At 32.5% G+C, this 12,149-nt stretch overlaps 1 protein-coding gene and 1 pseudogene across 1 annotated transcript; both read right to left on the minus strand.

The window, feature by feature from the left end:
* Positions 1 to 225: 225 nt before the first annotated feature.
* Positions 226 to 1,298, minus strand: LOC148947662 (uncharacterized; annotated as a pseudogene).
* Positions 1,299 to 7,153: 5,855 nt separating this feature from the next.
* Positions 7,154 to 11,716, minus strand: LOC148947663 (uncharacterized). The gene is made up of 4 exons (XM_089096184.1): positions 11,140 to 11,716; positions 10,016 to 10,108; positions 9,078 to 9,143; positions 7,154 to 7,565 (listed from the first exon to the last, which is right to left on the minus strand). The coding sequence occupies exons 1-4, from the start codon at positions 11,411 to 11,413 to the stop codon at positions 7,168 to 7,170; spliced, it is 831 nt and encodes a 276-aa protein (XP_088952310.1). The 5' UTR covers positions 11,414 to 11,716; the 3' UTR covers positions 7,154 to 7,167.
* Positions 11,717 to 12,149: the final 433 nt, after the last annotated feature.

Consider the following 12,149-nt stretch of genomic DNA (forward strand, 5'->3'; position numbering starts at 1 on the left):
GAAATTTATTCCATTAAATTTCAAAACCTTATTTCTTTTCAATTTTTGTTAGAGTTTTCTTATAAGAGCTTTCTTACATTAGATAGTTCAGGCAAAAGACAAGAAAAGCTGTTACACTATTGGAATAAATACTCGTTTTGCCAAGGTAAAGCACCTTCACTTGAATAAAAAAAATTCGGAAAAATTATTGCGAATAACAATTGCTGCACTGCTAGAATTGTTTGAACCCTAGGGATTGAGTGTTTGCCCCCAAGTAGATTGCACTGCATGCCTCAACGTCCCATCAATTACGCTTCCATTACTGCTTGTAGTGTCACCGAAAATTCTGGGACAATAATCCGAGCCTCTTGCTATTAAAAAATTGTGCAAACAGCAGCATGCCTTTATAATTGAGTCAATCGTTTCGAGTTTGCTGTCAATTGCTGCATACAAAATCCGCCATCTGGCAGCCAGAATATTAAAAGCATTTTCTACCACAAGTCTTGCCCTGGATAAGCTGTAGTTGTAAACTCTTTTCTGTCTTTCTGCTATGCTTAGTCCACCAGGATAGGGTCTCATAATTTTTTTTTCTCAGGGAAAAAGCCTCGCCAGCTACAAAAACATAAGGCATCACCATCCCATTGGCAATTGGTTGTGGATGTGGTGTGTCAATTGTCTCATTTATAATTGACCTTCCAAAAGTTGATCTTGTAAATACACCAAAATCTCCTTAGCTGCCTTCTGATCCAACATCTATTAGCATAAATTTATAGTCTGCATCCACGACAGCCATGAGAACGATGCTGTAGAGCTTTTTGTAGTTGTAGTACTGAGAGCTACTATTCTTGGGGCATCGAATTCTAATATGCTTGCCGTCTATCGCACCAATACAGTTTGGGAAATTCCAGTGACCCTCAAATTTTTTGGCAGCAGTTTGAAAATCTTCTTGTGTAGGTGCCTTCATATATTTATCCTTCAAAACGTCCCAAATAGCTTTTGTAGTCTCAGCTATTATGTTTGTGACGGTCGAACGGCCTACTAGGCATTGGTAAGACAAAGATCTTCTTGACTCGCCTGTTGCCAAGTGTCTTAGTGTAATCGCCAGTCTAACATGAGGTAAGATGGGTTCTCTCCAATTCGTATGTTGCTTTTGAATTTTATCATAAAGTAAGGTCAGGATTTCTTGAAATTGGCAAGGTGACATCCTCATATACTGAAAGTACCATTCTTGGTCTTTTTTTTCTAGCAGTACCAGTAGATTTGCAAAACTTCCTGAAGTATTTTTATTTCGTAAAATGTCACGGACCCACAATCTTCGATCAATATAAGATTCTTGAAAAATAAGTTTTTGTCAAAATCTTTAAATACTTCATAATCACAACAGTGACTTTGATTGGACGGTTCTGAAATTGGTTTTGATTGATTAATATTCAATTTTAGTTTTTTATGCTAAATTTACTATTAACCGAATTTGCGGTGGAGAAGGGATAGACAATGGCTGTTACAACAGAGGGTATACTGGTGGTTCCAATCACTCCTACTAATTTGTCATTCAAGTAGCCTGCAATACTTGTTGAATTTTTGTTGGTTGGATAAAAAGTCTATTGAAAAAGAAAAATGAAAAAAGTCAAGTTTAAATCAATTTATTTTATTTCAAGACAAAGTTCACATCAAATTGAGATAGTTGAAGCCTGAAGAAAAGTGTGGAAAGTATCAAATTGTATTTTAGCAGTTTCAGTAATAATGATCTTCCTTCATAAATTTGAGGCAAAACAAGATTTAATGGTGAACTAGCTGTGAGTTTTGCCATTTTTTATATTTATTAGTCATTTTGATATTTTTGGCAAATGTGTGTTTGTTGTCAAGAAATAAGCACAAATTAAAAAAAAATCAAGATCAAAATTTTAAGCTTAAGTAGGCTATATACAGTTAGAAAGTATTGCTAACTTCAGGTAAAATCAAATTGAGATTGTTGAAATAACTATTAAACCTGATGAAAAGTGTGGAAACTTTAAAACTTAATTTTAGCAATTTCAGTAAGAATGATCTTCTTTCATAAGTTAGAGGCAAAACAAGATTAAATGGTGAGCTAGCTGTGAGTTTTGCCATTTTTTCGGTTTATTTGTCATTTTTGACATTGTTGGCAAATGCGTGTTTGTTGTCCATAAAAAATCACAAATTCAAAAAAAAAAAAAAATCAAGATCAAAATTCTAAGCTGAAGTATAGACAGGTATAAAGTGTGACTACTTTCAAGTAACATCAAACTGATATTGTCGAACTAACCATGAAACTTGAGGAAAAATTTGGAAACAATCTAATTTTATTTTAATAGTTTGAGTAATACTTATCTTTTTTCATAAGTTAGGTGCAAAACAAGATTCAATGGTGAGCTAGCTGTAAGTGTTACCATTTTTTATGTGCATTTGTCATTTTTGATATTTTTGACAAATGTGTGTTTGTAGTCAATAAATAATCACAAATTAAAAAAAAAAATAAAGATCAAAATTCTGAACTGAAGTATAGACAGGTAGAAAGCATAAATACCTTCAAATAACATTCCTCTCTTTAAGAGTGCCGGAAAATAATACTTAAAATGTAGTTTTTGAAAATGTAGTAGCATGAACATGATCACATCCCCACAAAAAAAAATAAAAAAATTGAGTGGACCCACTTTGAAAGAGAATTCTGAGATTGCCAATGTTTTTTTTTCCAAATTTAGGAAATATATTTGCATGTCTTTAAGACCTTATAAGTTGGGATTGAGCAAAATTGTGAAGCTGAAAACAGTTTTGTTGTACTTCATTTAAGCTGAAGATCTATTTAGCAAGGTTTCACTTTTATAACACATAAATTTTTAATGGTCATCAAAGGTGAGGCCCCTCTAAAGGGAGAAGGAGTAGAGGTAGGTACTTCAAAATACCTTCCCAGGTCATCCTTTAGCCTGTTGATTCATCCCTGAAAGTTCCATTTCCCTACCCTAACCCCTTTCCAGGATATCCAAAATTAGCTAAATTAGAATTTTACCAAATTTAAACCTTTCAAAATAGATATTTGGCTTAAATGAAGTACAACCAAATTAGGTAAATTTTTACCCAATCATATTATTGACTTATGAATAAAGTGAATATACCACTAAATGCCTTTTTTATGCTCTTTCCAAACATAATAATCATTTTTGTTGGAAATGAATTTCACCCCCACCCTTATATACACCAATTCAGGGTATATATTTGCACATTAGGGGGGTGGGGCAAATTTTATTTCTGGTGTAAATGGGAGGTAAGTTTAAACTTAACCCCCACCCCCTAATGTGCAAATATATACCCTGAATTGGTATATATAAGGGTGGGGTAAAATTCATTTCTGAAAGCGCGTCTCCATTTGGCAGATTCTGCAAATCTGCCAGAATGCCGAATCCGCAATCATTGTCATCTCCATTTGCGGTCATTCGGCCAAATATTTAAACAACAGATTCGTGGGTGTAGAAAAAACAAAATGGATATGCTTCAGATGCGTATTGTTCAATCAAATTTAAAATTAATGATCTTGTTGCAGAGTCTATCTATGATAACAAACTCGATCTTCACTAGTTTGTCAGGGTCTAGAAGGAGGAGAGCCAATGTAAATTCACAGCTCATGGAGCTGCAAAAGGAGGGAGCTTTATTCTAAAAGAATCTGGGTTATGCCCCAAACTCACGATTGGTGGCATAATATTAGTGAAAGGTACACGAATGCTGAGTTCTAAAGTTATTTCAGAATGAACTGGGACAGCTTTTATTGGATTGTGAATAAAGTAGAAAATGCTAGGCTATACAAACAAATGACACAAAATTCAGGCCAGCAATTAGAGTGGACAAGAAAGTTGCTGTTGCCGTCTATATTTTAGCAACAAACAGTGATTATTACCTTAAAATTACCTTAAATCGCACTTGCTAGCGATAGGACAAATCCTGTGATTTGTCCTATCAATAGGCTCACTATTTGGCTTGGGACGGAGTACTGTTGGGAAGTGCTGTCATGATTTTATAGATGCTGCACTGAGAGTTATTGTGCCAGAATTAATCAAATGGCCTACCAGCTTGGAACAAATAATGGTAAAAGAAAAGGAATTTGACAAACTTTGGGGATTTCCTATGACTATTGGGGCTATAGACGGTTGCCATGTCCCTTTCCACCCTCCCAAAAGATATCAAAGTGACTATTATAATTTTAAGGCCTGGTACAGTGTGCATATGCTTGTGATATCAGATGCCAAGTACCAATGTTTGTATGCTAAAGCAGGCATACCAGGTAGATGTAGTGATGCTGGTGCATTTATGTCCACCAGTATTTACCAAAGAGCTATGAATGGCACTCTCTTTCCAAGCTATTCAAGGTATTTGAATGGTGTCAAGATTCCATTTCATCTTCTCGGGGATGGGGCTTTTAGACTAGAGGCTTGGATGATGAAGCCTTTTAGAAAGCAATCAACTGAGCCAGAAGAAATTCTTTTCAATAAAAGGTAAGCTTTTTGCATTTTCTCTAGGCTCCAAAGCTTTGATCCAAATATTATAGTCTACTTCTTGAGCTTTCATTAGCAGACCAATTCATGTCTGCTTTCTATAAAGTATTTTTGGTTGTTAGAAACTTAGTAGGTTAAATTAGAAAAAAAATATCATTAGGCCTAATTTTCCAGTACAATTAAAAATTATAGGTCTTGGAATAAAATTGCTATATTTGACTGTTTATTTAATGAGCAATACATACTACAACAAAAAATAAAGCTGCTAAACTTGTTGTTAAGCATAACCAGCAAATGGCTTCCTTTTTCTTGTCACTGTGAACAGAGTAGGGGAAAAAATTTAGAGGATTTAAGGTCCATGTTTTCTCTTAAGCAATTAATTTGGCTTGTTTTTTTTTAAGTAAATTTCTCAGAATAGTATGTCCAGAATCAGTCAAATATTTCTCAGCTTAGTATAGCTACTCAGCTTAAACACTTAAATATGTTATTAAACCTAAATGAATAACAGTTAGAATTCCAAGCTCAGAAGATAATTGGTTCCATAAAAATTAAAAGAAAAATCAATAATGATAACAATAATGTTTATTGTTTTAAAAGCCCTAGGACAATGACAATACAAACTGAAAAATTTAATTATAATGAAATCCTGTTATGGATATGACTTCAAAAATGAAATATCTAAGGTTTATGTGTCCTTTGCAAGTTTTGGTATGCTATCTTTCTGCTCTCCTATAGTTTGTCAATAAAAACAAAAAATTTTAATATTTTTTCATAATTGAGATTTTGTTCTATCCATCTACTGAATTAAATCTTTGAAAATTTTGTGTAAACTGTTTTACAAATGAAAAATCAAATGTAAGTTGGTTGAACATTGTTGATTAAAGACAAATTATTAATTTTATGCATGGTATTTAAGGTTTATATTCCCTGCATATGTTTTGGTATGCTATCTTTCTGCTCTCACAGTTTTAACATGTGAATAAAAACAATCACTTTGCTACTATTTCATAGCTGCAATTCTATTCTATCCATAATCTGAATTAAATTCTGGTTTACCCTGTTTTTAATATTAAAAAGAAAATACAAATTGATTGAAAGTTATTGAAAACAAGACAATTTTTGTATTTTCTTGAGCAGTTTATATCCTTCTCTAAAAGAAAGTAAAATCATGATTCTTGCCAGTCAGTGCATTGATCTGAGATTAAGGACCCCAGTAATATGTGCAGACCTTACCTTAGGACCATAGGACTGTGTCACTTTCTCTTGTAGGTTATGAAACTCCCTCTTGTAGGTCTTATGCTCTGATGCTTGTGTCCAACCACCCAGCTCTCTTGTGTGTAATATGTTTAAGAAAGTTAATTTTATTTCAGTGCCTAGATTTGTCATGCCCTAAGATATTTTAGATGATTTTGCCAAAGATGGTATCTCCCTTTAATACCCGGTCATTATAAAGAATCATGTACTACAAAAATAGAGTAAAACATTTTATCCAAAGCTCTAGATTTTAAGAACATGTCTTTTTAATATTGTTCATTTTCTTTTTGTTTTAACTACATTCTAACTTGGTGTCTCTTATCCAATCTTTTTCCTCACTATGTCCCAGTTGTTTTTTTTTGTTTTTTTAATGTTAATATTATTTTCTAAAATAACATAAATTAAATTTTTAAAATTAAGAACCCTTTAATAACTTTTCGACTGTTTATTTTGCTTTTTTATAGAACTATTGATACTTCAGGGCTATTTTTTCGTTTCTTTTAAGCAATAGATTCTTTTTTTAGGTTGTCCAGAGCAAGAAGGGTCATTGAAAATCTATTTGGCCATGTCAAAACCAGATTTCCAAGGCTTGCTTATAGCTTAAACTTTAAGTTTGGGACAGAAAATAAAGTGTATGTAGTAGCTTTAGAACTTAATAATTTTTGCTCAATGAGGAACTATGAAGTGTTGCAGGAGTGTAAAAATTATTTGTCTGGCCTTGAAAGGCATTTACAAAATTGCAGGGTAAACCGTGTCCAGGTCATTGGAGCACAGCCTAGAATATTCCTGCATGAAAGTCACCAGGGGGTCTCTACAAGTGGATCTGATGTCCGACAAGCCTTAGTGAGTCATTTTTGGGCTCAGAGAAGGCAATAAATTTGTAAGTTCAGTTGTTAAGAGTCTGTCACTAATTTTTGTTTAGTGCAACTGTTATTTTGGTAATTAAAAAGTTGTTTTACCTATGGGGATAAAGTATTTATTACCTTAGAACTGTCAAATAAATACTTTTCTACCCCATGAAATTCAACCAGAGAAGGTTATAAATTTGTGAGTTCAGTTGTCAAGAGTCTGTCACTAATTTTTGTTTAGTGCAACTGTTATTTTGGTAATTAAAAAGTTGTTTTACCTATGGGGATAAAGTATTTATTGCCTTGGAACTGTCAAATTAACAGTTTTCTACCACCTGAAATTTAACATCATTTTTTGTGTAGAAAAATGTCTCCTAAGATGCCAATTAAAATTAAACTCTTGGCTTTAAGTAATACAAAAATAAATTTATAAATTAAAATTGCCTTTAAGCAAGAGATCCTAATTCCAGGAGAACATGCAAAATTTTCCATCACAAATTATATTTTATTCACCTTAATTTTTATAACATCTAAAACTATTCAATTATATGCTTACCAATTAAAAAAACAAGCAGCAGTTATTTCTACTCTTTTTTAATAATCATAAATTTTGGTTTTACTGTATTAACACTATTTGCCCTCTTTGCATCTGTGGGAGCAGAGGAAATGATATGAATATCATCCATCGAATTGCAAGAATTAGTTTGAAGAACCTTCACATTGCTCATTTTGGGGTGATGGCAGCTATGCATGCTATTCACACTTCTTTTGGATTGTCTTTCTTTTGAAATTTCCTCTAGAATTTCACTATTTTTTTTAACAGCATCCAATAGTGATTTTTGAGTTTCAAAGAATGAAGAAAAGAGTTGTTTCCCCTCTTCCTTCTCTGCAATCTCACTTTCCCTAAGCTCCTGGATTAGGTTTTGCTGTTCTGTCAATAAGGAACCTCTTCTTTGCTTTCTGCTATGTTTTTGAAAGTCACCTAAAAAAGAAAGGGAAAAAAATATGTAGTGATTACTCCTTTATGGAACTACATTTTTGTTTTTTTTGCATAATATTTTATACAGGGTAATAATACTGGCCACTGATTTTAAAGTTTAGTGCCTTTTGTAAATACATGATTGACAATGACACTTTCCCTAAGCTTCTGAATTACTTTTCGCTGCTCTGTCAATAAGGAACCTGTTCTTTACTTTCTGCTATGTTTTTGAAAGTCACAAAAAAAGAAAGGAAAAAAAAATATGTAGTGATTACTCCTTTATGGAACTATATTTTTTTGAATAATATTTTATACTTGGTAATGATACAGGCCACTGATTTTAAAGTTTTGTGTCTTTTCTATATATTATACAGGATGATTGTGCAGGCCACTGATTTTAAAGCTTAGTGTCTTTTGTAAATATAGGATAGAAAGATTCTACAGAAAAAGGAAAATGTTGGTATTTCTTGTATTTCCAGTGCAAGTTTTGTAATTTCAGCATTTTCAACCCCTCTCCCCTTTTTAACGCCTTTCTCTTTGTCGTTTTGTTTTAAATGGTGAAAAATTATTGTTTTTTGGAATAATTTTTAAAAAATGCCTTATATATTTTCTTTTATTAAATTTTCAAATTAATGAACACCCCCCCCTACAGACATGTTTGAAAAGTACAAACTATTATAAGCAGAAGGTTTAACCTATTTACAAATTAAAAACTGTATTCTGTAACAAAAACAAATTAAGGTTTTCAAAATATAAAGCTACCCTAAAAATCGTTGAAAATATATCTCAGTTTTTTTAATTTTACTTTAAATTCCATAAGATAAGTTGCCATGATGAATTATGAAGACCCCAAGAATGATTTCTTCACCAGAACTGATTTCTTCAACCAAAATATTATACTCCTGTAAAATTGGACAAATATAATGGTGTTCATCCATTTTTTTTGCAATTTTAATTATCAAACCATACAGCAATATCAGTGTTTTGTGTATTTCTTATCTCATCAGCAGTGGTTTGTGTATTTGTTATCCTTTTCATTTATTTGGATTTTGTATGAGTGCATTATATTTTATTTAAACAGCATTATTCTAACATTTACTGTGTTAATAAATAAAAAAACTTGTTTTTTATTTATATTTGACTGTTGATATGGCAAGTAAATGACTACTGTTGGTCTTATTAAGCAAATAATGTATTTTTATCCTTGTCATTTATTTGGCTTTTTCTTTAAGTGCAATATATTCTATTTGACCAGCATTATTCTTACGTTTCCTGTGTTAATAAATAAATAACAGAGTTTTTATCACTATTTGATCTATTGATTTGGCAAGTAGCTGACTAATGGGTATCTTATGAAGCAAATAAAAGAGGAAAATACTCTCCAATTCTCTATCTAATATTATTTCCAAAAATGAAGATGGGAGAATGTAAATATTGGAGCAATGAACCAATTGCTTTTGCAACAAAGTCATTTTTACTTTACTAATATTAGTAAGGTGTCATGAATATACTTACTGGTATCATCTTTGCTAAGCTGTCTTTTCCTTGAAATGCTTGGCCCTGGATTTGCATTTTGAGTTCCTTAAACAGAAAATACACATATATAAATATATATGAGGGCTAGCTAAACATTGGATCTATATAAAAAAGCATATAACTCGTAATTAAAGAATTTTATATTTGTCCAATTTCTAATTCTATCTTGTTTTTTTTTTATAAAGAACAAGTTAAAAAGTTTCAAAATGTCAACTTTGCTACTAGATTTTCACTAGCAAATATTGTATTTGGTATCAATCTTTTGAGGGAGGAATAGAAATAGTTTTTATTAAAAATAAGTTGTTAATACATTTACTCCCTCCCCTCCAGGGAAATATTTCACAATTTACCACAAAATTTGTGATGTTTTGGATATAATCAAGAAAAGCATCATTTTTACAGACTTCTCCCAACAAGAATGGAGGTTTTGACTTCACTGCAGTCATGGCAACAGAAGAGGGTGGCTTAAAGGTCCAGTATTTTGCATATCTTACCAAAACCCTTTCATAGTACTGCAAACCTGTCTTGAAATGTCTGTTTTGGTAAAAACAAAATACCTCAGCCATTAATCATTTCCATTCCTAGTTGTTGCTTTTTTTCAATTTTGTAAGTTGTTTGAAAAAGGAAATAAAACGTTGTATTTACAATTATAAAAATAACAATGTTAGGCCACACATAGTCATGCCAGGAGTTGGAATCCCATTGCCTCAATAAGAAAAACCCCCTTTCTTTCCAAAAGCTATAGTTCTATTCAACCACAATTCAAGCTAATTGTCCAAAGTCATTTCTTAGAAAAGATTTACGAATTTGAAAGATCCCATGGGAGTTCTTTTTTATTGATCCCAGCAAAACTAATTACTGGGAAAAAATTAAGAAAAAAACTCCAAAAATATATACTGTACAAGTTAATTACTAACCTTGATTATGGTTTTCCAATATTTCATCTACATCTGCTTCAATTGATGTTTCATGTGTCTCAGCAATTTCTTCATTGAAAGATGGGCGTACTCCTAGAAATTTGAAAATTATAAAGCACAAACAAAAAGGTATTAGCTGTCACTGTTGTATTTGCAGAGCCATATTAGGAACAAGATTTTCATATGTATATATTTGACTCAGAATTTTTTTATATCTAAGGTTTTTTTTATATGGTATCCAAGAAAATTTAAATTGGTCAGCAATTTTTTCTGCCCTGTCATTTAGTTAATTTAATGCCAAGAGTTTCAATTTACAACAAAAGTTTAAGAGGGCCAATACAAAGTTTCTTCTAGAAAGTAGAGGCAGGGGTGCCTAGTCTTACAGATAAATTTGAAAATAGAATATAGTCAAAAGAAATCATACAAAAATCAGATAATCCATAACTATAAAGATTCATAATAAATACTTTAAATACTAGCAACAACTTTTTAGGTTGCAAGATTCTACATTTTTATTTTAGTCAGTTTCTAGGGACCTCACAGTGAACTGCAATTTAAAATTTAGGTCTTTGGATATTATAACTAGAAGGCTAAGCATAGTTCAAATAAAACACTTTAACTAATAACACATAGCCTATAGCAAAAGCCTACCCACAATAGTTTACAACCTGAAACATAGCCTAATTGTTTTTGACATTTCTGTTTTTCTTAAACCCCGGTTTTTCTTAATTTTCCATGTTTTGGCTGCTAATAGAATCAGTAAGATACAGCCAAAGCACATATGCAGTTTTGTAGATATAAGTGTGAGATTTGGGCCTGTCATAGACACTAGTGAAGTGTCATTTTACCCTATTACAAGTCAACAGAACCTGTAAAGTTTTATAAAGAGCCTAGGTTTATCCCTGGCCCCATTAAGGTGGAGGGGGGCGGCAAGGATGCCTATTATATTTACAAATAGTGTTGAAAGGGGATGAGATGGTAGGCTACTTTTTTCAGTATTACAGCACTTGGTTTAGGAGAGACTGAGCAAACACTTTTCAAAGCAGCAATGCCTATAAATGCAAGTTTCACTAAAATCTTAAAAAGGTATCATCAGCCATAACAATTTTAAGAAAGAATCTTACCTAAGATTTCATGCACCTGACTGTAAAATATCCATGCTGGCTTTTCATCTCCACCTTTCCCTGTATCAGAAGATCTTGGTCGCCCTCTAATGTACTGATCTGTTAAGTATCTAATTCTTATTTTTATATCTGTAGGGGATCTCTTCTCATAGCCTTTATCAACCATCAGATTTGCCATTTCCTCCCATATAAGAATTTTATTTGACATTGAACAAAGTTGGTCATAAAAATCCTTACATATTTCTATTAATACAATCACTCTTCTGATGTCCATTTTCTAGAACCCTTTATAGCTTCTGTATCTTTATCTGTTTTACCCATTTTCATAAATCATCAACAATTTCTTTTAAAAATTCTTTTCTGAAAATATTTACAAGAGTCTTTTATTTGTCCGGTAGTTATTTTGTATTCGCCAAGTCTGATCTCCATTATCCCTGATTCTGCCATCTTGCAGAAAAAGCAACGTCGAAGGTTGCAGAATCTGCAAACTGCCAATACGGAGACGGAAAAGAAGTCTCCATTGAAATAAAATTTGCAGATTGGCAGTGCAGATTTGCAGAATCTGCCAAATGGAGACGCGCTTTGACAAAAATTATTATTATATTTGGAAAGAGCATAAAAAAAGGAAAAAGCATATTTGGAAACAGCATAAAGATCAATGCCAAAAAGTAATACTTGACTTCTCTTCTTGAGTAAATATAGAGCTAATAGTTTTTTCTGCTTTTTGCTCAATCCCATATTTGCGTTAAAACGGGTACACCGGACCGATTTGATATGGACAGTTCTGCGTTATTGCTGCATCCGTTATGCGTGAGCCGTTTTGCGTGAGAAAAAAAAACGGATCTGTGTGAACCAAGGGTAATGAATAAGAGACAACAAAGCCAGTCAGTGTTGCCAGATGGTGTGCATTATGCGCCATTTGGGCACTTTTTTGAGGCGGATGCGCTTTAAATTTTTCAGGTGTGCGCATTGCGCCACATTTGCGCATTTTCGGAAATTTCGGCGCAAAT

The sequence above is a fragment of the Artemia sp. Qi Xiang Cuo genome, chromosome 10, assembly GCF_049724085.1.
Source record: "Artemia sp. Qi Xiang Cuo chromosome 10, ASM4972408v1, whole genome shotgun sequence".
Classification (NCBI taxonomy): domain Eukaryota; kingdom Metazoa; phylum Arthropoda; class Branchiopoda; order Anostraca; family Artemiidae; genus Artemia; species Artemia sp. Qi Xiang Cuo.